The 25,906-nt window shown below is 42.1% G+C and overlaps 2 protein-coding genes across 2 annotated transcripts in view; both read right to left on the bottom strand.

Moving 5' to 3' along the window:
• LOC143300175 (copine-3-like) overlaps positions 1-15,301 on the bottom strand; it is a 39,604-nt gene extending 24,303 nt beyond the window's left edge. The window contains exons 1-5 of the mRNA XM_076613732.1: positions 15,206-15,301; positions 8,752-8,970; positions 4,632-4,811; positions 3,612-3,686; positions 811-885 (exon numbers count right to left, since the gene is read on the bottom strand). Of these exons, the coding sequence (XP_076469847.1) occupies positions 811-885; positions 3,612-3,686; positions 4,632-4,811; positions 8,752-8,913 (492 nt within the window). The 5' untranslated portion in view covers positions 8,914-8,970; positions 15,206-15,301. The remainder of the gene's footprint in view (positions 1-810; positions 886-3,611; positions 3,687-4,631; positions 4,812-8,751; positions 8,971-15,205) is intronic.
• Positions 15,302-20,578: 5,277 nt separating this feature from the next.
• Positions 20,579-25,906, bottom strand: part of LOC143300211 (uncharacterized) — a 9,495-nt gene continuing 4,167 nt past the window's right edge. The window contains exons 5-7 of the mRNA XM_076613779.1: positions 25,603-25,702; positions 22,664-22,801; positions 20,579-21,181 (exon numbers count right to left, since the gene is read on the bottom strand). Of these exons, the coding sequence (XP_076469894.1) occupies positions 20,924-21,181; positions 22,664-22,801; positions 25,603-25,702 (496 nt within the window). The 3' untranslated portion in view covers positions 20,579-20,923. The remainder of the gene's footprint in view (positions 21,182-22,663; positions 22,802-25,602; positions 25,703-25,906) is intronic.

Raw genomic sequence — 25,906 nt, forward strand, 5'->3', positions numbered from 1 at the left:
GTAACCTCCTCTCTGTCCCGCTGGCTAGCGCCCTCTTTTTTCCGGCAGCCATTATGACTCCTGTTCCTGTGCTCTTCATACGGCTAAGTTTTTTTTCCGTATTTTCTGTCTGTCTGTCGATTCTCTGGTGTTTTTGTTTTTTGTTAAATTATGTCTCCAACCAGGTCACATAATTATATAGCTCGATTGGGCGATCGCGCTAAAATTAAGGCGCGATCGCAATCGATTCCCTGACACTCTGGGCCCTCTACTCCTGGCCCTCTCAACAACGCCAACCCGCTGCCTCCTCCACTTCCTCTGGTCGACTCCAGACCTCCACCACCTCCTACACCTCCTCTGGCGACTTCTAGAGGTTTGGTGCCCCACACTCAGGTCAGTGCTGCCTTTAATGTCATTTTTATCGATCCGCGAACTTAACCCATATTTCAGGGGTCTTCATAACAAGGTTGGAAAAATGGACCAGCTATAAAGACTTAACTTTATCCTTCCTATATGCGCCTTAAAATCATTCAGTAACTAAATACATGAATCATAAATGAAAAACTACATAGATAAATATACAAAAAGGAAAAAAAACAACATAAAAATAAATACACACACAACAAATATTTAGATGTTTTACAATTTTGGGTTAGACTCCATTCACAAAGATTATAACGAAGATTTGAATACACACACACACACACACACACACACACACACACACACACACACACTCACACATACACACACACACACAGACACAGAGAGGGAGAGAGACACACACACACACACAACAACAACAAAAACAAAAATAAAAAACACTCTCACCTTGTTTTCCAGTTTTTTGCCTTTGAAGGAAATGTGTGCCACCTCTCCTCCTACTTTCACTTCTTCAGCTCGAATCTGCAGAGAAGCAATTTATTTTCATGGTTCCTCCTGCCACCCTGAGAGCCACGATGTAGGAATTTGTGTATGTATCAGAACAACACATGAACTTAATTTCACTGTACACGTATCAGAACAACGCATGAACTTAATTTCACTGTGCATGTATCAGAACAACGCATGAACTTAATTTCACTGTGCACGTATCAGAACAACGCATGAACTTAATTTCACTGTGCATGTATCAGAACAACACATGAACTTAATTTCACTGTGCATGTATCAGAACACACATGAACTTAATTTCACTGTGCATGTATCAGAACACACATGAACTTCACTTTCACTGTGCATATATGAAAGTACATGTGAATTTAAATGAAGTACATGTGAATTCAACTTTCACTGTGCATACATCAGAACATGCATGAACTTAAACTTTCGTCCAATCCACAGTCCCTCTGTCAAGTCTGGTCAACTTTGTTATCTCTTGAGAAATTACCATGACTTGTTCTTTGTTTGTGGGCTGCAGCTCCCACATTCACTCATATGCATGAGTGGGTTTGTATGTGTATGACCGTTCTTATCCCGACATGTATGTAATCATTCTCCATTTTCATGGGAAGGTTATAAGCATGCCCGGTATGTTCTTGTTTCCACAACCCACCAAATGCTGACAAGGATTATGGGATCTTTATTGTGCATATTTGATCTTCTGCATGTGCCTATACATGAAGGGGGTTCAGGCGCTAACATGTTTGCACATCTGAAGAACCTGGGAGATGGGAAGAATCTCCACCCTTTATCCACCAGGCGCTGTATCCTGGATTAGAATCCGGGACACTCAGATTTCAAGTCCAACGCTTTAACCACTCAGCTGCTGCACCCGTCGTCATGTCGTGTCAACTTAATTATTTGTATTTGTATTTCTTTTTATCACAACAGATTTCTCTGTGTCAAATTCGGGCTGCTCTCCCCAGGGAGGGCGTGTCGCTACCATACAGCACCACCCTTTTTTTTTTTTTTCCTGCATGCAGTTTTATTTGTTTTTCCTATCGATGTGGATTTTTCTACAGAATTTTGCCAGGAACAACCCTTTTGTTGCCGTGGGTTCTTTTATGTGCGCTAAGTGCATGCTGCACACGGGACTTTGGTTTATCGTCTCATCCGAATGACTAGCATCCAGACCACCACTCAAGGTCTAGTGGAGGGGGAGAAAATATCGGCAGCTGAACCGTGATTCGAACCAGCGCCCTCAGATTCCCTGACTCCCTAGGCAGACGTGTTACCTCTAGACCATCACTCCACTTATTATCTCTCAAGAGAAATGACCATGTGGCCATGTAGCTCACAATACAAACATAGAGCACACATTTAAATGACACATGTGTTTGTGAGTATGTGTGTGTATATGTGGGCATGCATGCATGTGTGCATATGTGTGTGTGTGTGTGTGTGTGTGCGTGTGTGCTTGTGTGTGCATGTGTGTGTGGATACACATGGACAATAATGTCAGCAATACAACATAATCCATAATTTGAAGAATGACAAAGAAAATTAAGCCCCAAACCATTTTAAAGGCAGTTGGGGAACATTAATCTAGTGTGTTAGGTACATACATCATATCCACCTCCCCACCCCTACCCTTCACACCAGTCTCCACCTCTCCCCCCCAATATAATTCTTTCAGATTTGGGATTGCTGCTGATTGTCCAGCTGACTGCACACGGCCATATCAGGACTGCCCAACTAAATATATAAAAAAAAGTTCAACTGCATTAAACACAAGACTCTGTCAAATCTGATATAAATTATTTAAAAACCTTGCAAAACAAAACATGTCATCATAATGATTCACCCATTCAAGCCCAAGGAGTCTACCATCTTGGCAGGCAGGCTTCCCTTTTATACTGATGCAAAAAATATTCTAAAACCAACCATTTTTTTTTTTAATCCTAATTCACATGTGCAGATTCAGTGGGAAATACTGTAGAAATAGTTTCCCTTTGCTTGCATTCTATGTACTGTGGGAATGTGGAAAGTGTTTTAATGAAACAAATTTCGACTCCTCAGCAGTGCTAAAGTGCAGAGTTAAATGAGTTAAGCTCGCAAGGCATACAGATAAGGCTATGCTGAGGATGTCACCCCTTCCACTTAATTCATCATCCCCAGATTTTTTTTGGAATCATAAAAAAAGGTTAAAAAAATACTTCAAAGCCACAGAAAAACATATAAAGGCCATATTGGCAAATAACACTGCAGAATGGACAGCAGGTGCCCATCCCAGTGTTTACAATATCATGACCTAATCACCAGAGCAAAACAGCACAGATGGCACAAATCTGCTTCAAAAAAACAGTCAACTGCGTAAATGTCTGACTCAAGAGCAATAGTATAACTCATATTCCAACACCTGTTCATAATACTGAGCACTGTGTTATCATGTGCACACCCATAATGACTTAATGATGTGCTAATTTACACCGCTATCTGTTTAGGTGTAATGCCTTCAATCAATTAATCAATCAACAGGCTGGGGAACATGCATCAGATCAATATCAATAGTGTGCATCTATCGAGACTGTGTTGAGCTTAGACCCTAAATTACGATGACAGGATATGTTAAGCTTATAAGCATTTTGCAGGTGGAGAGAGAGAGAGAAAATCAGAACAACAAGACAGACGCATAGCCAATTCATTCAAGAATCAAAATGCACAGCTAAACTACAATGACATGAACTCACTATTATACTGCCGTTGCCTGCTTTGCGCCCATTCCTCAGCAGAAGAGCTTTGGTGTAAGGGCTGTTCGAGACAATCTGTTCAACAATCATCAGCAGAGACAGCAAAGTAGAGCTTGTACGTCTCCAAAATACCTGATACAACTTGCAGTAAAAACCGTTCTTAAAATGTCACGTTCCTAATACAGATTTTTTTTTTTCCTAAAAAGTACAAGATTATCGAGTTAAGTTGTGTGTGTTCTTGTTATTTGCTTGCTAGGGTGTGTGTGTGTGTGTGTGTGTGTGTGTGTGTGTGTGTGTGTGTGTGTGTGTGTGTGTACATGTATACATGCATATGCGTGTGCTGCATATTTTGTTTTTTGTAGCAGTTTGTTTTTCAGTTTGGCTGAGAGAGTCATGTGTGCATGCATGCATGCATCCCTACAGGTCGCACTGAAAAACGCATATGCAGTTTATTTCTGTTGGTAATGCATGCCAAAGAGAAAAACAAAAAACTTTTAACACATATTCATAACTTTAAAAGACTTTTCTTTTATTCAAAAGGTTACTGTTGTTTTTGTTCTTTTGTGGGTTTTGTGTGTGTGTGTGTGTGTGTGCGCATGTGTATGTGAGTGTGTGCGTGCGTGCGTGCGTGTGTGCGTGCGTGGGTGTGTGCGTGCGTGGGTGTGTGTGTGTGTGTGTGTGTGTGTGTGTGTGTGTGTGTGCAATCTTTTTTTTACATAGAAACACAACAAACACACATAAATAACAAAAGGACTTGAATCCATGATCAAGATTGCAACACACACTTGAACACACACACACATGCGCACGCGCGCACACACAAACAATACACAAACACACACACACACACATACACAAACAACACACACACACCTAACACACACACACACACACCTAACACACACAAAACAGACACACACACACACACACACATCAAACACACACACACACACACACAGAGGCACACTCCACACATACACCCCACACCCACACTCACACACACACCCATTCCCCCCCTACCTCTCCCAGGGTGCACTCAATCTGCCCCAGGAAATCGTCATCGTCAAGGGTAGGGGTTGTGTTGTCCAAGTCGTACACGGCAAACTTCACTTTCTGCACCTCCTCAAAGAAGTAGCTGACTGTAAAGGCCTTGGCGAATTTTGGATCCAGGCAGTTCTTGACATTCTCTGTGCGACCAACCTAAAGAAAGAAAAAAAAAAAAAGCAATACTGATAATACATAGTTATTGTGTTGTATTGTATTGCACTGCATTGCATTGCATTGCACTGCACAGCATTGCACTGCACTGCACAGTACTGTACTGTACTGTATTGTATTCTATTCTATTACCCTTTTGTCACAGCAGATTTCTCTGTGTGAAATTCGGGCTGTTCTCACCAGGGAGAGCATGTTGCCATACATAGAGCGCTACCCTTTTTTTTTTCTCGTTTTTTGCTGCCCCATCATCTGCACCGTTTCAGTGGCATTACTCCCACGCCGCTCATTTAGATTCCCTCATACACAGCCACACCCGGGTTCATCCGTTGCAGTTGCAGCGTCGGCAGTCCACAGGGAACCATCGATGTTAGGTCGCCAGGAGGCCACACACCAGAGGAGACCCTGCACTGCTGCTGAGTCACTTCGGTGGTGTTCAGTGGTGCCTGTTCTGTTTTAACGTACTTAGGACACCACCTACTAAGCCCCCTACTAACGACAATAATGGCTTAGTCGCGGAGCCAGACTGAGTGAGCGTCCCTCCCAGAGTGGAGACCGCCACCACGTCCCTCAAACAACAGCCCCCCATGAATCTGCCGACACTGACGACATTGACAGGACTCACCCCAAGCACGGAAGTGGAGGGGTGCGCTACCCATATTTTTGTATTTTTTCTACCTGCAATTTTTTTTGTTTTCCTGTCGAAGTGGATTTTTCTAAAGAATTTTCCCAGGGACAACCCTTTAGTTGCTGTGGGTTCTTTAACATGTGTTAAGCGCATACTGCACATGGGACATCAGCTCATTGTCTCATCTGAATGACTAGCATCCAGACCACCACTTAACCAGTTCAGTGCCAGAGAATTTTGTAGAAAAAAAAGTGCTCTCCCCTTGCCAGGGAATTCTGAGGATTCAGGGGTAAAAAATCACAAAAAATTCTGGCACAAAAGCTATGAGCGATACAGAAAGAAAGTTAAGGTTTTTGTGAAGGAAAATGAGTGTAGATTCTGATTCTGGGCTCTTTTCCCAATTAGGTTGATTGTAGATAACTGTTCTGGCATGTAAAGTCAAGATAACAATTTTTGTGTGACAAAAAAGTATATTTCTATTTTCTACCTCTACATAATGACAAAATACAGCTAGAAACAGCATGCCTATTGTCAGATTATACCTGTAGGAGAAATCAAAACAGGCTATAAGTTTATAAAAAAAAACAAATCACAGCTCATGCAGACATGTAAGTAAATCATTGTCCCAACAATGACAAAGGTGGGTAAAGTCAACGTAAAAGGTCAATCACGGTCTCAGAAACTGAACTGGCAAGCTTTTTGACAGCAAACAGTGTTTGCATGTGAGAGGGTGAAGTTCTTTGATGACATTCATCCTTTCAAGTTGCACATGGGTCAATTAAAGTGTCTGCTGTGCATCCAGCTTGCTACCTCTTCAATCAAGTCATCCAGCTGATTCAGCACAAAAAAAAGCATTCAAAACAAAAAGCACGTGTTTCACGTCCAGTGCAGGTTCAACCCTGTGTTTCGTGAAAATCGTGGAGCATTGGCAGCTGTCATTTCCTACAGTCTGCATTGAAATGTGAGTACACTCTTCCCAAAAGTCACACCCCCTTGATGACCTCTGGCTGCCATTCAACCTATTGTCTTACATCACTCCTCACCCTCTCCTCCCCGTCTTCCAACACTTCTGCATGTATTCTGTCAGTCATAGCCACTTGTTCAAAAACGCTGTCTGATTGTTTGAACTACCATCAAATGGGCTGTCAGTTTCATCACTGTCGTTGTCAGTCACCTTCATTTTCAAACCAATCATCAGACAAGAGATCCTTCTTCATCATGAAAGCTGTCCATAATCACAAGCAGAGCTTTCAGAATTGTGTAAATCTGCTGACTGTGACTAACTGCTTGTCTGGACACAGTTTTCAGTGCCTTCTTTTGCACATGATGCAACCCCCTTTTCCATGCTCGTATCACATGGTCAGTTTGCAAATAATTATTGAGTAGAAAGGGGTCTTCTACCTCATGTATGTTCATTTAGATGGTATTTTTATAATCCAGACATATTAAACTAACTGTTCAGAGTCTGTTTATGTGAATTGAACCAAACTCCAAGGAAGAAAAAATCGGAACACATGCAGGACAACAGTGGACATCTTATAGGCACTATGGCAATACTTTTTGTCAGATGTCAGCTGACGTCTTATGGGCACTCTACTGGTTAAGGTCTAGTGGAGGGGGAGAAAATACTGGTGACTGTGGGATTTGAGCCAGAGCACTCAGATTCTCTTGCTTCCTATGCTGACAAGTTACCACTAGGTCCACACTCCATTAAGTGAGAACATCTTTTCTTCCTATTCTCTACCTCTAAATACATATCCTCAGAAAACATAACTTTAGTACCTTCCCAGATTTATGTTTGAAAAAGAAAAAAAAACACCAAAAATATTACCACCATGTTAAAACGGAACAACCAGAGAAGAAAAACGGATGACTTAAAAGGAAGAACAAACTGCAAAAATCTTAAATTGTATTCATAGAAGAAAGGAGGAAGTATCAAACATATCTTTAACTCACTCAGTACGGCCAGTCCTCTCTTCTCCTCTACACAGACCCCTTGGATGTCCAGTGGGTGTCTCAATGACCCAATCTGTAGCTTCTGTCGTCAGAATTGTGGTATTCTTTGTCAACATTCACGTCTTCAGTATAAGAGCCTTCCGCTTGCAATATTTTGATGATGGTAATTGGGGTGAAACGCTGTTAACGTCGTCTCTTTCGCCGTTCGTATGGAAAGAATTAATGGTGAAAAAAAAGTAACAGTTAAGTTCAAGCAGGATACCAGGGAAATAACCAAAACAGCCTTGTTTAAAATTTTAAAAAATCTCCCCCCCAAAAAAACAATAAGATTTATATAATGATATAAAAAAAATTAAAAAAAATTCAAGCTTGTTGTAGTGGAATCTTTGGTATGTGTAAGATGAAGATCTATCCTATGAAGTCACACTTAATAATGACACAAATCACTATAAAATGTGTTACTGTCCACAGGTTCGAGTCCTATACATGGATCTGGATTTTCTTCCTCCCTCCACTAGACCTTGTGTAGTGGTCTGGGTGCTAGTCATTCGGATGCAAAATATAGGAAGCAAAATGTTCTAAATTTAGGGGCATCAAAAATATATGTATATAGTGTATACATATTAAAAAAAACAAAAACAAAAACAACAAAAACACATTTAACAACCAAAGCATTTATGCCTTAGCGGCAAACTGTTCACAGGTAACAGACAGTAATTCTGATCTAGTTCGATATTTATGCACACATTACTATTACTACTACTCCTACCAATAAGAATGAATGGCATTTCTACAGCACACTTTTTAAAGTAAACTTACAACCCATGCGCTCGCAACAGCAAGTTCACCTGCAGCCACGCCATTGACGACTAACCACGCTACACTATATGCTCAAAACGTATTTGACTGTGCTTTCATATCTGTGAAACTGCGTGTTTGGTGCGTATCTGTTATGCATGTGCAGGTGTATGTGTGAATGTTTGTCTTCATGTCTTACATTTATTTGCTTATTTATCATCATTGTTGTCTTATTTATTTAATTATTTATTTATTATTATTATTTTATTATTATTTTCATTACTACTACCTTTTTTATATAATTATTATTATTTATTTATTTAATTATTTATGTAATCTTATCTCTCTCTCTATATATATATATTTTTTTTTTTTCTCAAGGCCTAAGCGCGTTGGGTTACGCTGCTGGTCAGGCATCTGCTTGGCAGATGTGGTGTAGCGTATATGGATTTGTCCGAACGCAGTGACGCCTCCTTGAGCTACTGAAACTGAAACTGAAACTGCTCAAAACGCCTACCCATGTGCAGAAAACACACAACTCACCTCGTGCTCAGAACCACCAGGCTTCGCCATGTACATGACGGCGCAAGGGTCCGACTTGGACGTGACATCTTTGTTCAGCAGGTTGCGGCACTCAATGCGCACTTCGACCTTTGACAGGCACTGCTGGTCAGTGGCCTTGGGAACATCATACGGGGCGGCCATCTTGAACTGCCCTGGGAAACAGTCTGCGATGCTTCGTGGTCCCCAATAATATTTGACCTGAAAAAAAAAAAAAAAAATTGTTTCCTATCTTCAAAGTTCTTGCTATCGTTTTTGTTGTTGTTGTTGTTTTATTTTGTTTTGTTTTTTCTTTTTTGTTTTGTTTTGCTTTGGGGTTTTTTTGGGGGGTTTCTTTTTTATTCCTTATGTTTAAAACATCTTTTTTAGTGCATCTTAGGCGCGAGCAATCTATCTACCCATCCTAATCTATTTATTCAAGTAAAAGCTGACATGTGTATACATATTAGTACTTTGCATTCAGAGGCATAAGTTGTCATGAATGACACTTTTCTGTTAGGATTTAAAAGATATTTTCATAGGTTACTGTAACGATCACTCAATCGGTGTCATCAACACAAGAGCCCGAGTCGTGTGGAGACAGGCGACATTTATTTTACATCGGCAAGTCCATTAGTGCAAAGCATGGTGGGAAGGGTAATAACCCATGTGTGCAAGGTCAAGGTTAACCGGATGTAATACTATAGTATCTCCACATCTCCCTTCCTTCAAGATTTGGCAAAATCAATTAACAGCATGCATAAAAGTCAAAAGATTTTCTCAATCACATACATGCATGTTTCTGAAGTGTTTTAGAGTCCAACACGGTTGATAAGCGTCCAGCATCACACGCCAAGCCCTGACCTAGAACCCGCAGGGAAAGAGGAAGAGAGGCCGGCCTCGAAACAGCTGGAGGCGAGATACCGAGGCAGAGCTGAAGCAGCAATGGACCAACTGGACTGGAATGGCCAGAAAAGCCCAGAACAGAGTGCGATGGCGAGGGGTCGTCGATGGCCTATGCTCCACCAGGAGCGATGGGCAAAATGAATGAAATGACGGTTGATAAGAAATATTTCAATAACAAAACTTGCTGCTTGACTGTTCTTGTCAACCTGCTGCTTGTGTTCACATCTTGTGCTGATCTTCATGTCTTGTTTCAAATAAACAAAATCATGCAATAATTTTTTTGAAATAATAGCGATAACACTTGTCATGAATGCTATTTCAGCCTCCTTCTGAAGCAGGATCTGCATGCAATAAGTCTTCAGTCTTGAAAACGTGCAGGCTTCTTGATGACTCGACCACTGCGTGTAATCTGGAGCCTTTGTTCACCAGATGATGAATGACTGGCTGGTACTGAAGATTGGCTGGTCATCTATGGAGGTTGTCTGGGTGTAGACGTCACAAAGCCACTGTCACTGTGAGGAGGGCTATTGGTAGCACTTCCAGATGTGGGAACGTCTGGGGGGCTGTCTTCATGGGACCTGGTTGCCACAGGACTGTTTCTTGTCGAAGGTTCATCTGCTCTGTAGCTGGTTACTGGGGTTTGGGGAGATGGAATTGTGTGGGTATGGGACTTTGTTACTTGCAGGCCAATATGAGGAACTGAGGGATAATTGAATCCTACAACAGTTGTTGGGCTTCGCAGTAATTTCTTCTGAGTTTAGCTGTTGACGGATCTAATGGAATCTGCCCAAATACAGACCTTGCATCCAGTTGTAAAAAGGGGTGGGCGGTTAGGGGTAGGAGAAGAAGGAAGAAGACGTAGGATAACAGGCAGAGGATAGGTGCACAATCCACTCTTAAACACACTATGTGTATAAAATGTTGCAAATGGATACCTCTGGTTGGTCAGAAGAGGATGACCAATAGCCAGGATGCAACACACACACGCTGTCCTAATCCCTACAAACACTTCAGCAGGGAAAGGGTTGGGGGAGGGATGAGGAGAGTGGGAGGAGGGAGTTGAAGTGGTGTCTGAGAGGCTAATTGTTCTGGCTATGTTTGACTGTGAGGTGCCTGCAAGTGGCTTAACAACAGAGCAGGCATGTGGGCTTAGCAGGGGAGGAGAGGGCTGGGAGAGATGGGGTGGGGGGAGGGGCGGAGAGGGAAGGGACTTCCTGTGACCAACAGTCTCAAGTGGGGGCGGAGTGGGGATAGGGGGCGGGAGAGTAGGGGGGGGGAGGAGGTGGTAAACAAGGGGTAGTGTATTGTGGCTTGGACATGCCACAACCCAACCATAACCTGACACTATAACATAGTCAACTGAAAATGACTGATCCTTCAAGCTTGTGGAGTATGTCCTCCATTGCAGGAATAATGTAGCGTTCTCTCTTGATTGCCATATTCAACCTTTTAAAGTCTGTGCAGATCCTGACTGAATTTGTTTTCTTCGTTAATATTGGAACCATAGGACTGCACCAATCTGTGGCCTCAGTGATCTCTTCTATTATGCCTATTTCCTTCATACTTTCCAACTCTTTCTTGACTTTCTCAACCAATGGTATTGGAATTCTTCTTGCTGTGTGTAGACTGTAAGGTTCAGCATTGTCCTCGAGAACAATTCTGACAGGGGGACAGTCCACTGGCGGTTCATTTAAATCACCAAATGGATCCTTAACTGTGTCAATTGTCTTCACAAGTCCCATTCTTGACACTGCTTCTTGACTCAACAAGTTGTCTGTCTTTGAGTTCACTATGTAGATTTTTAGTGGGTACTGTTGATCATAAACCCTTACTTAAGTTTCAAACAGACCTTCACAATCAATGGAACCACCTGGACTGCGAAGTACAGCCTTAGTTGGAACTAATTCTGGTTGCGGTTTCAATTTCCTGAATTCTTGGACTGACATAATTGACACATCTGCTCCAGTGTACAGTTTGAAGACTACATTTCTGTTATCAACATGTAATGTAATGAGCCAGGGAGATTGGTCTTTGCCAACTGATCCCAAAAAGAATTCTTCCTTTTCTTCTTCTTCGTCTTCAACAGAGTTGACAGTTTGCCATGACTGCTGTGACAACATGATGCAAAATGATTGAATGTTGAACAAATTCAACGTTTTCCTCTTGCTGGACAATTTCATTTTTACTGTGTGAACGTCCACATCTTGAACAACATGGAAATCCTCCTCTAGTTGCACTGGAAGAACCTGGTCTGCTGTTCCTATGGCCTCTTGAAGTGCCTATATTTCCAGGAAATCCTCTGTTGTTACCTTGGCGTCTGCTTTTTGCTACACCTCTGTGTGCTACTGCGTCAATCTTCTGAGACTGCCGTTGTTCATTCAGCTGAAGATGAACAAGTTCAAACTGCCTGGCTTGCTGTACTGCTTCTTCAAGTTTCAAGTCTGGCTGCAGCTGTAGCTCTGACACCTCTGCATCTAGAACTCCAAGCACTAACCTGTCTCTAATGGCATCTTCTCTGTCTGGGAAGCTTGTATGTTCTGAAAGTTCATACAGACAATGTAGATAGGCTTCAATGCTTTCTCAAGCACCTTGAGAATGAGCACTGAACTGGGCTCTTTCATGAATAATATTCCGGTTTGGAACAAAATGACTATCAAACCTGGCTAAAACAATTCTCAGCTTGGGCTGTAGTGAGGTTGAACGAAGCTAAAAGTCTTTCACTTTCACTGCCCATTGTGTAACTGAGGGAGCTAACTTGAACAGCTTGATCTTCTTTATCAAGTTTTGATGCCTGGCAAAAATCTAAGAAAGTGCTGTTTCCATTCAGGCCACGTCTGAGGGTGTGAAAAATCAAAACTATCTGGTGCCTTGAACGGGGCCATTCTTTGCTGTGTTAACCTCTTGAATTACAAAAGAAATCTTCAATGGAAATTATTATAAAGATACAAAAAACGATCCTACCAGAGTTCACTGTTGATCTGTTGCTTGTTCTTCAGTATCCCACCGCTGCCAGCATGCAACGATAACTCAATCAGTGTCGTCAACACAAGAGCCCAAGTCGTGTGGAGACATGCGACATTTATTTTACATCGGCAAGTCCGGGGCGTCAGTGTCGGCCGCGCATCATTTTTTGATGCCTCGCTACACTGTCACGCGAAACCTGAAATCCAGTTATCCTTACAATTTCAGTCAAAGATACTTTTGTTCTCTGAATATTCTCAAGCACAAATTACAAATGTTAGCATGTGAGTTGCTGTTCAAAGTAGTAAGTCAATATTTTTGGGGTACTCGCAGAAAACACTCTAAAACAGACATGCGTTCAGATGTAATGACAATCTTTTCATCCAAGCAGTCTAATGTTTTACACTTTGTTTTCATGATTAATTAAGCAACGTCAAATGAATGAATTGAGTCAAACAATGTCAGCCATTTTGTCTCACGTGAAATGAGCGGGTCTCGTGATTGGTTGCTCCAGGCGCGTCTGTCGCTTTTGTAGCAGGGGAATAGGAAAAGTTCTATCGAAGCATCATGACACCGGGCATCGGCGATCTTGATGCGCAGCATCAGACTCTTGTTGCCTGAAAACCTCGCAAACTGGGCGCTGCATGAAACTTGCTGCTTGTTGCGTGAAACTCGCTGTTTGATGCCCCGTGTGCGATGGGCTTTAGTGCAAGGCATGCTGGGAAGGGCAATAACCCATGTGTGCAAGTTCAAGGTTAACCATATGTAATACTATAGTATCTCCACAGTTACTATGATATTTCAAAGAGACTAGTGAGAGAGAAGGGAAGAGAAAGTGACAAGAGAGAGAAAGAGAGAGAGATAAGGGAGACAGAGAAGGATAGAGAAAGATATTCACACACACACACACACACACACACAAATGAAAATATGGTGTGAACAATTGAAAATTCAACCCTGAACGGTATTCTCTTCTGCTAAACTCCTGATCAGAAAGTTAATGAAACCAGGTTGATCTGCTACAAAATACACCTTTCTACACCACTCCTTCTACAAGTTGAGTGGTTTGACATTAGACATTGCATTGTTGTTTTACAGTTATCGTCCAGACAACCACACAGAGCCATATCAGGAATGCCAAATAAAAAGGGGGAAAAAATCCTCTCCCTCTCTCTGTGACTTTCTGTGGTGGTGGTTCACAGGAGGGGGGGGGAGCAGTTGTTAGCATTTGGCAGCCACTGTGACACCCTCACGGCAATATCCACTTTCTTCCTTCCTTACTGAGTTGACTAAAACAATAAATAAATAAATAAGGTCCTGGAACTAAATTTAGGATTCCAAAGTGGGACTGAATGAATCCCACTTAAGCATCCTATCAACCCACATTATAAGTATTATATGAATGGTATGGACTTGCAGGAGACTTCATCGGAGAGAGATCTTGGAGTCATTGTTGACTCTGGTCTCTCTTTTGATGTTCATGTTAATGAAACCATTAAAAAAGCCAATAGATTGACCGGAATGCTAGTTGGAAATATACAGTGTAAAAGTAAAGACATAATGGTGCCATTATTTAAGTCATTAGTCAGGCCAGTCTTAGAATATGGGAATGTTGTTTGGAATACGGGTTTAGTGAAACATACAGATAGTACTGAAAATGTTCAACGAAGATTCACTAAAAGAATCATTGGCTTTGCTGATATGGACTATGAAAGTAGGTTGCAAGCACTTAAGTTACCTAGTTTAGAATATAGAAGACTTGTGTGGTGATTTAATAGAGATGTATAAAATGACACATAGATTATATGACAGCAGAACTATAAATTCTTTGTTTACATTGAATGAGAACAGTACCACAAGAGGCCATTCCTACAAACTATTAAAAGTTTCAGTTAAAACTTCCAGATTTGCACATTTCTTTACTAACAGAGTAACAAATGTTTGGAACAATTTGTCACAAGATGTTGTTTCCGCAGGAACAGTGAATACATTTAAAAATTATCTTGATATTCATTTGAAAAATTTTAAATACAAAACGCATTTACATATTGATTTTTCAAGCATTGCGCACTCAATGTTGAAAAATGCATCAGACATATGTGGGGACTCTCTTTTTCTTCACCACATCAAGCGGGCAAAAGGCCTCGTCAGGCCTGCACGCCTTGATATGATATGATATGATAAATTTCGGATCTGAAATTAGGATGCTAAAGAGCGACTATACTAATAATTAAATAAATAAAGAAAAGAAAAGAAAAGAAAAAAAGAAAAAGAAAAACGGAGTGGGAAACGGGTGTGGGGGTGGTAAACAGCAACAGCGCCAACTCAACAATCATGATGGTATCACTGACAATTATGTTCAGTTATTCCGGCACAAAATATCATATCATCAGTGTGTTGCAACGAGGAAGAAGTGCGTTTGTACAAACTGCCTGCCTTGCAGATTATGTAATGTGTTAGCAATGAAAACTTAGCTGCAGAAAATAAGTCTAACACCCATGCATATACTTATACACCTTTAAAAATTGTATTCAAAATGAAATTTTTTTAAATGTTAGTATCAGTCTACTCGTTTCAGGTTCATGCTCACCTCACGATGTTATCAGGAACTCGAGTTGGAGGAAGGGAAATCACTCTCGAAAATCAAACAGATGGAGTCACGCCCTCTTCTGATGCGACAAGTCAAACTGACGTCGTTTGTGACATCGCAGTGCTAAACAACCACACAAACAAACAAACAAAGCCGTATATGGTCGCAAGTGCTAAACAACCACACAAACAAACAAAGCTGTATATGGTCTCAAGTTAATTCATCTGTCTTCGATCCTTGCCTGGCTATACTGACTGCTACTTGTGACTCCAAACAGCTGTTTTCTGTTTGTACGTGTGTGCGTGACAGCAGCCCGACCACATTATGAGCTTGAAGGTTATTGCCGACAGGCGAAGCTGATGGGTCTTAAACCCTCATCAGTGAGTTCTGTTTCAGTTTCTCTGGGAGGCATCACAGTATTCATACAAATCCATAAACATTACACCAGAGGACAACATTCATGTTGCCATTAGTTGTTTTTTGGGGGGGTTTTTTCAGTGCGCTAAGTGCGTGCTTACACGGGACCTCGGTTTGTCGTCTCATCTGTTTGGTTTTCTGGTAGAACTTTGGAGAAAGGACAAGGCTAGGAATCAAACCCAGACCCTCACGGACTCTGCATTGGCAGATAAGCGTCTTAACCATTCTGCCACCCTCTTCCTTCCACACTGGAGCATTAAATCGGTGTAGAAAAATTAAGTTACAAATCGTAACAGTCTCGTTGAGACACCAGACCATCAATTACTTCTATGGCTGCAGCCAGTTACAATGAGTACTACATTTCCTTCAACCCTCTTTTGTACACACGGCTCTCTAAGTCTTCAAAAGCTGTGGAAGTGGGTTGGGGAGCAGCAAATCGACAGGCTCATGATACCGTCTTTCAGGAACTACTGTATGCACCATGCATGTATCTAGATTTTTGTTTGCTGCGTGTGTGTGTGTGTGTGTGTGTGTGTGTGTGTGTGTGTGTGTGTGTGTGTTTTGCTTCTCCATTATTTCAGTGTGACATTTCGGTGGAATAAACAACTAACCGGCTTGACATAGCGCTGCAGAGACACTGAGTCACACACAGGTTCTGCTTGCCATAGTCCTAGTGCTAGTCAATGTCCCCCCGAAAACGGAGTATGGCTGCCTATATGGCTGTGTAAACAAAAGCAAAACGGTCTTACACGTAAAATGTTACTTGTCTGTATGAGTGTCTATGTGTGTGTGTCTGAAACCTGATTGAATGACACTGGAAACGAATGATGAGCGTTCACTGGCAATGGCAGCTGTCAGTCAGCTCTACCCAGGTAAGCAGCCTGTTGCGCAAACTATGACTCCGTATTTGTAAAGCGCTTAGAGCTTGGCCTTCGGCCGAGGATACCGCTGTATAAGTATCCATATCATATCCTCATAAGGTACACACACTTATATATTAAGTCCATGACCCGGAGCAGATCCGGCACTGCTGCTGAGTCACTTCGGCGGTGTTCAGTAATGGCTGATCTGGTCTGGCATCTGCAGGACACCTTGCACATTCTAAACCCTCTACTGATGATAGTAATTGCTAAGTCGCTGAGCCAAACTGGGTGAGCATTCCCCCAAGTGTAGAGGCCTCCACCACTGCATGTTTCTCCATCAATCCCTACATATCTACTGGAACAGAAGACTTGGGCAGGAACGCACCACAAGCATGAAAGTGGAAGGGCCGAAATCAAAATTGAGGTCACTATGTGAGGATGGCATGCAAACTTCGGGACATTTTTTAACGATTGAATACGTTGCTCTCTCTCTCTCTCAATATTTATGGTATCAAGAAAAGATCTCATATGATTAATGGTGATTACTCAACAGATGTTTCTTCATTAATTTCATACCTTATATATGTTTATGATGTTGGTGAACACGTAGATTAAAGCGACACTACAAACATGATGTCAGGTCAGGTCATTAGATCCGCTACTGGTAACCTGTAATCCAGTACAACCTGTTCAGGGTCGGGTTGCCGGCGACTAAACCGGCACTCCCACCGCTCCCTTCCGGGACTGGTGAGGCGGGTGGCTAGACACCCTTATGGAGATCCATAAAAGGGCGTTGGCTCAGGAGAGCCACCGACGGCCATCTAGCTCCACCGTGCTGTGTGCATGCCACACGCAGTTGGCCCCCGGGGTGTGTCTACCCATGCATGCGAAGTCTGGATCCGGCAGAATCTGCGGAAGAAACCTATCGGTTCAACGGAGAGGAAGGCGGTTACAGCAACGCACTGTGGAGTGCAGAGAGCAAGATGAGACACCGAAAGGATATCTTGGTCATCCACTGCATCCGTGCTCATCCTCCAGTCGTCTCGACTTAGTCTTGCCACTGGAAATTGGTGGACCTGGACGAGAGAGTGAGGTCGACGTTGCGCAACTCCTCTTCACTTTAAACAAACTCATCGCGCAAGTCATCAGTCATCCTGAAGAGGCATTAGTCTTGAGACCAAGCTAAAGGTCTACAGAGCAGTAGTTCTCCCCACACTACTGTACGCCTGCGAAACTTGGACAGTGTACCAACGACATGCCAAGAAGCTGAACCACTTCCACACAACATGCCTCAGGAAGCTACTGAACATCAAGTGGCAAGACAGGACCCCAGACACAGAGGTGCTCGCAAAAGCCACCCTTCCCAGCATCTTCACCATCCTGATGCAGTCCCAGCTTCGCTGGGCTGGACGCGTGGCACGCATCCAGACCATCGACTGCCCAAAAGGCTCTTCTATGGCGAGCTGCAACAAGGGAAGAGATCACGCGGAGGTCAGAAGAAGCGCTTCAGATATACTCTGAAAGTCTCTCTTAAAGCGTTTGATATCAACCCTGACTCCTGGGAGGAATCTGCAGTGGACCGTGACAAATGGCGCGCTGCTGTGCACAAAGGCGCCAAGTTGTGCGAGGCCAACAGGACTGCTGCAGCTGTTCAGAAGAGGCAGGCCAGAAAGTCACGGGCAAACAAGCTCCCTGACAATGGTATGCCTGTCTTTGTCTGCCCCAACTGTCAGCGAACATTTCGTGCGCAGATTGGACTATTCAGCCATCTGCGCATTCACAGATAGATTCATGAGCATCCTCCCCCCCACCCCACCACCACCCTCCCCCCATCCCCCAGCTGGATGACAACGATGGTCATCATCGATCTCGATGGACACACCACCACCACAAACATGATGTTATCATGCTAAAAAATATCAAATGTACATTATAAGCACGTTGTTTATTATTATTATTATTATTATCAACGTGTGTGTGTGTGTGTGTGTGTGTGTGTGTGTGTGATCATTAAAGAAGTTTGTCAACCCTTGAATTTTTGCCGGCTGAACGACAATCAGTGATAACCAAAACATCCCCTTCGACTTTTTATCAGCTGTCTGATTCTGTTGAGATTTGCCAGCACGCGAGTTCATATTACAGCAATTATAGCAATTAGCAATGTAGCTATATTATAGCATTATAGCAATGTTCTTAATATTGATGTGTTCATCCAGATTGTACCCCTTTGACCCACCCTGCCCCCCTCCACACCCACTTCCGACCCCCGACCGCACCAGACCCTGCCACCCAACACCCACCCCGGCTTCCCATGTGTTCGTATAATGGCCTGAGGCCGATGTACAATAAACCATTTGTCTTGTCTTGTCTCTCTTTAATATGCATGAATATTATCTTCAGCCCACTATTTAGGCAGCTGTGCACCGTTTCAAGTGACAGGGCATGCTGAGTTTATTCATGTCCATAAGTCACAATACATGGTGACAGTCATTAGGCTACATATCTTTGATACACCGATTCATTTTTATCTTCTGAATATGGCAAATATTAATTAAAAAGGGAACAAGATACTACAAAAGGTATGTACGTATGTTGCGATGTTCTTGGAGACAGAAAAACGTCCACCCCATGTTAACTCATCAAGCGCTGCCAGGGTATAAACAATAGCCTTTGCAGACTTCTTTCATGTGAACTAAAGTATATTGTTTTGCGATGTTCGTTGCAGGACTGTCGCACCGAAAACGGAGTATGACTGCCTTCCGTCATGGTGGAAGTAAAAACAGTCATACACATTAAAGTCCACTCGTGTGTACAAGTGAACGTGGGAGTTGAAACCCACGAACAAAGAAGAAGAATTGCAGGACTCTGCTTCAGTGGAGTGATGGCCTAGAGGTAACGCGTCCGCATAGGAAGCGAGAGAATCTGAGCGCGCTGGTTCGAATCACGTTTCAGCCGCACAACACACACACACACACATACACGTCTTCAGTGTTCAACTAGCAAAGGCTGGTGAGATTTTGTATGAGATTATGAGATAAGTGAATTTGAAATCTCCATTTGAAACTTGTCTGTGATTCTGCAGCAGACGTGAGCTTCCACTCATGTGTGCTCGTGCGCGCGCGCGCGCGCGCGCGCGTGTGTGTGTGTGTGTGTGTGTGCACGCATGCGCGCGCACGCGCATGAGTGTGTGTGTGTGTGTGTATCCGTGTCTGTGTCTGTGTGTTTAACAATCTGATATCTTATTGTTTTAATGCGGCTACGTATGCAAGCTTGCCATATAACGTGGTCTTCAACGTGGAGCACAGTTTATCACTGTCTTTCATACAGTAATACTCATAACCAGGATATGGTTTGTACTGTTGTGTCAAGAGAAAAGACATAAAACACTGTAATATTTCATAGAAATGTTGCACATCTTTTATTTGATGACAATCACTCAACAGTTACCAAATATATATGTTAATATGAAAAGAGACTTGTTTATTTTCAACGACAAAACTTAACCAAGAGTTGCAAATCTTTTTTTTCCAGAAAGCATATCACACAGTGCAAATGCAGGAAAACATAACAAAAACCCCCCATAAATAGTGGGTGAGAAAGCAAACAATGTAAGAAGACATAAGTTTGGCTGAAATCTCCGTGAAATATAGCACTGAAATAACATTAATGCTGAATTATGACTGAAATGTCTGTAACATCAAACTATAAAATTCAAAGCAGTAATATAAAATATTTTTAAAAAAACACAAAACGAAAGGCAAACAAACATTTGTCACATTATACAAAGACTAATTATGGCCAGACTAGGTTATAAAACAATGAAATGAAACTCTTTTTCTTCAAATATAAATATATAATGCTGATACACGGTCCGACTGATTCTGTGACATCAGACTGTATCAAAAATCAAAATAAACAGGTAATCTTTTCATACAATCAAAAACAAAAACCAGTTATTTACAACAGTTGATAGGAGAGAAAAAAACCCCAAGAATTTTCTTCCAGTGAAGTGTTCAAAGTATTGAATATAAGAAGCTAGGAACTTAATTCCGTCAAAAGAAAAACTTCTAAACAGACTGAATTTTCTTTTCAACAAGTAAAACGTTTTAAACATTCCAATTAAAAAGAATTGTTATCTTTCTTTGCTTTGATTAACTCTCAAACAGAACAAGAAAAAAACAAACTTGAAAAGGGGAATCTAATGAAGCTGTGTGTGTGTGTGTGTGTGTGTGTGTGTGTGTGTGTGTGTTTGTTTTTTTGTTTTTTGGGTTTTTTTTTTTTTACATTGTTTATGTCAGTGACTATATACAATTTATCTCTTTATTTATGACTGAATCTTGTCTTGCTCTTGGTCCTCGTCCTCTATCATGCTGTGAAAAAAAATTAAAGTAAAAAGAAAAGAAGAAGAAGAAGAAAACAAATTGGCTTGACAATCTCTTCAGTACACAAATCCCCGAGAGTCCAGACGCGGGAAACCGGTGGGAGCAGGGGCACCACTGTGATTTCCCAAGGGGGGAGCACCCCCAGGGTAGCTGGACGGACCGTCCACGCTTGCCGGGAAGCCGATTGTTCCTGGGTAGCCTCGGTCATCTGCATAGGACTTGTCAGCAGGGTAGGCGTAAGAGGGATGGCCGGTGTAGATGGAAGGAACGACACCTGGCTGAGCTGTCGGGGGCACTTCAATCTTCCCTTGTCCCTGGACACAAGGACATACAGCAGTTTCAGTATGAGTTCCTCAAGGAGTCATCACTGCGTTCAGACAAATCCATACACGCTACACCACATCTGTAAAGGCAGATGCCTGATCAGCAACATAAACCAACGCGCTCTGATAGGCCTTGAGTGCATGCATATAATATGTGTACCTATCAGAGTGGATTTCTTTTACAGAATTTTGCCAGAGGACAACGCTTTCGTTGCAAACGGTTCTTTTCGTTCGGTGCGCCAAGTGCGTGCTGCACACGGGACCTCGGTCATCCGAATGACTAGACGCTCAGTCTGATTTTCCAGTCCGGTAAACTTGGGATGAAGGCTGAGGCCGGGATTTGAACTCAGACCCTCACGGAGTTTGTATTGGCAGACTGATGAGCGTCTTAACCATTCTGCCATCTTCCTCCTCCGTACAGCAGTGATGAGATCGTAGCAGGGGTTCCAGTAAGTTGAAACAATCTTTGGAGTCCCAGGGGCTATTTTCATTGATTCTATGGAATCCTAGACTATCCTCACATGGTCACTCCCATGCTACTACAGTGCTAGTTCTAATCAAACCTGCTTCACACATACAAAGACAGGCTTACCTTTTAGTCATGATCTGAGAACAAGTATCTGGCCAAGAAGTGGCCAATGGAAACAAAATCTTTTGAACAGATGATCCTGGCGTCAGACTGAAGCTCTGATATATATATCTTTTTCTCTCTTTTTATGTGTTCTGCAAATGCATGCATGTATGTGTATGTATGTGCATGTGTGCATGTGCCAGAGTCAGACAGTATAATTTATTATTTCTTAGGACTATCCAGTTTCTTCTAGATCTCTCTCTCTCTCTCTCTGACCAGTTGGTGTTTACTGTATGTGTGTTCGCTGGTATCAACTGTCAGGAAAAATTTTATTTTTAAAGACGAAACTAAACCTCAGTCCACACAAATAGTGCCCATTTTAGAATATGTATAGACTTATGATCTTGTGTGCACAACAAACCAATAAGCAACAAACGTAATAAGCAAAATATATCAACCATAGCAATATTTCGTATTCTGTCCATAAATTGGGGACTACAAATTTGACAAACAAATGACAAATTTAATAGCAACATTCACAAATCATAATTATGAATATTTCTTGCTTAGTGTTTAAAAACTGCGAACAACAGTTGACAAAAAATCAACTTGAAATCTTTAAAGTCCAAACTGTTCAATATGTATTGTGCAAGTATATGAGATGCTGGCATAATTGTTTATTTGTTTCTTATTTCGTGTTACAATTTTTGTCAAAAAATAAATAAATAAATAAATCACAAGACAACATTCCATTATCAAGTTCATTCTATAACCACATCATAACTGTACCACATTTTCATGTACAAAACTATAGTACACAACTACTGGCAACTGCCCCACTTGGAAACTACTATAGCAACGCCCCATCAACGGGACACATTCTGGCACGATAGTTCACTCACAGGAACCTCCATGGCCTGGTATTGGAGACTGCCGTACAGGTGAGTATGAAGAGGTCGGGCCTGTGTGTAAAGGCCACCCATAGCGGCATAACCTTGGTGACCTCCGGCCCCAATCTTGTCCACTACGTCAGATCGCACCTGTTGGACACAGATCAATTTAAAAAAACAAACAAACAAACAAAAAAACTCCAACTATTGTTTAATGAGCTGCAAGATGACGTCTGACATTAGTTTCCTCTTCAATGGAAACAAGACAAGAGGATGGAGCGAAAGGGAGGAGAGGATAGGGCGAGGATGCTGTAAAATCTTCCCTGCTATCGGCTCACCTTCAAGTTCCTCTATTCACTGCAGCTAGCTAGACCTGAGACAATATGCACTCTGACAAGTATATACACTGGAACCATGTTGAAACGTCCACACACGTGTATGGAGCAAACTATACATTAACAGGCTTTCAATACTTGTTTAGACAAGCATGAATTGTAACACAAAACAAATAAACTTATCTTGTAGATTTTGTTTTGCCTCATCAGAGCAATTTTCATATAAACTGCATATAAATTCCATATCTGCCTAAATCATCTGTTTCGACAGTCAGGACATCAGAGATCTTCGCCACCACAAAATGCATTATGTTAAAAACAAAGAAACAAAAAAAACAAAACAAAAAATAAAACGACAAAAAACAAACAAACAAACAAACACAAAAAACTAAACTAAGAAGACAAACTCCTCGATATTTGAACTGTCTGGGAAGACGAAATTGTGGATTATGACTGTAAACTGTCAGATGGTGGAAAACAAGACAGTTGAGCTTGAAACAGCCATCCACTACATCAAGGCAGACATCATCTGTTGCCGCTGTGAGTTATGGTTGAACAAAGACACTGAAATCCAGAGAAATCTTCCCAAGTGACTACCATGCATACAGGAAAGACAGTAAAACCACCACTACAGGCAGATGCATCTTTATACTGGTACGTAAAGACATTATCTCGCCTGCAGAGGAACTTCTTGGAGCTTGACTCTGACTCCGAAGTGCTCTGGGTGAAGCTGGAACTGAAGGGCAGAAAGGACCTCTTGACTGGCTCGTTCTACTTGTCACAACGCCAGGAAAAGGACATCCAGGAACTGATAAAGTCACAAGAGAAAGCAGTTCCTGAAAGGAGACCAAGACTTTAACTGCCCAGACGCGAACTGGGAAGACTACACCACCAAACCAGAAGCCCCACAACGCTAGGTGCATGAGGCTCTTGTGAATGTCACAGAGACAGCCCAGCTCACCCAAGTCCACGAAGAACCAACAAGAGAAAGCAACGTGCTAGACTTGGTCTTCACAACAAATCCAACCCTGGTGAAGAACTCTCCATCTGTTCCTGGTATCTCCGACCCCACACCATTGTCGTGACAGTCATCGACTCTAAAGTCTACTACCAGCGTCACTGTCGAAGAAAGATCACACATGCTGACTGGGACGGCCTGAACACTGACCTTAAGCCTAAAGAGAATTCTACAATCAAGGATCATATTTGGAAACCATGTGGAGACCCTTCAGAGACACCATTGCACAGGCCATAAATCCCCACGTCCCATCAAAGCTCAACAGCGCAAGGAAGAGCGTGCCATGACTGAACAGAAGGCTGAAGAGACTTCTATGACTGAAAAGGCGCCTCTTTGCAAGAGCAAAGAAGACCAAGAACTGGGCAAACTTCAAGTTCGTCTGAAAGAAGTGCAGGAGACAGATGGGGAAAGCAGAGAGAGACCACATCAGCAACAAGATCGATGAAGACCCGAGTACAAACAACAGCAAGCCCTTCTGGCAGTATATCAAGAGCTGGAGGAAGGGCAGCTTGGGTGTGGCCCAGCTGAAGAATAATGGCTCACTGATCAGCGACACCCGAGTAACAGCGAAAATATAATAAAATAGTTGCTGATCAGTTCAAGAGCGTCTTCACTCGAGATAACGAAGACACAGCCACGCACCTGGACCAACCAACAGCCAGTGACGTACCTGACATCAACATTGACAAAGAAGGTGCACAGAAGCTGTTAAAGGGACTGAATCCGGACAGGGCCTACGGACCAGACCTCAGATGATACCAAATATTATCCTAAAGGACTGTGTGGAGACCATTGCCTCACTGAACCCAATGGTCGCTTCATCAAGGGAGACCATAAGAGTAAAGAACCCAGCTTCCACCATGTTGAAGCTCCCAAACCAATACGAGAGAGGGCAAGACCTCCGACTCTACTTGTTTTAATGCAAGTGGTTGAGGGGTAGGTGCCGGCCATTTCACCTGGCCAGTTCATAAAACAACTGCCAACAAAAAGACAATATATCCAACCTAGGCGCTTCACTGAGTTTGTCCACAGCAACATCTTTGATAGGTCAGCCAGAAATAACAGAACGTTGGAGGTTCCAGACACAAGAACAGAAGGATACAGAAATTCATACTTTGTAAGAACAGTAAGAGACAGGAAAACTTAAGTGACGATCACCAGCACAATGACAGCAGCATGTGTGTTGTACTGAAACAAACAACTCCAACCCCTCCCCCCACTCGTTATGTGTCAAGGATCCTACAGCAAAATACAAGTCAAAGTCAATAGATAAACGTCTCATTTGATTTTTATCAGTTCATATTTACACGATTTCACTTAGATTATACATGACTGAAGCAGAAATTGTTTTTATTGACATATGCCAAAGAAAGACAGAAAGTGAAACACTTAAGTTTTCTGAATTCCCCCCTCATTTCTCCAGAAAATCATCACATTTTGAGGCATACTCATTCCATTTCAGCTGCTCATAAACAATGTATACTATTACTATTAAAAATACATTATCAGCCTCTTTTTTGTCTTTTTTTAAAAATTTTTTACGGGAAACACCATTCATTGAATAAGACTATTGATATTCTATAAGGATAATAACTTACTGTTCTCAAAACATTGAGAGCCATTTGTTTGTCAGTCTCAAAAGGGAAAGCACTCAGGATGTATTCTTCCCCTGTAGTTGTTTGATAATCTGTGAGGACTCTGTGGAAGAAGAACAAAGTCTGGTGAACGTTGCAGATAAGTCTTTAATGAGAAAAATAAGCCAACGTACAATATTAACAAAATAAAATGATAATACTGTAAATATAATAATGATAATAATAACGAGACTTCAGTCAGAATTCTGCAAACATGGATGGAGAAGATAAGTGGGGGGAACAACACAAAATACTTGACATTTATATT

The sequence above is a fragment of the Babylonia areolata genome, chromosome 26, assembly GCF_041734735.1.
Source record: "Babylonia areolata isolate BAREFJ2019XMU chromosome 26, ASM4173473v1, whole genome shotgun sequence".
NCBI lineage: Eukaryota > Metazoa > Mollusca > Gastropoda > Neogastropoda > Buccinidae > Babylonia > Babylonia areolata.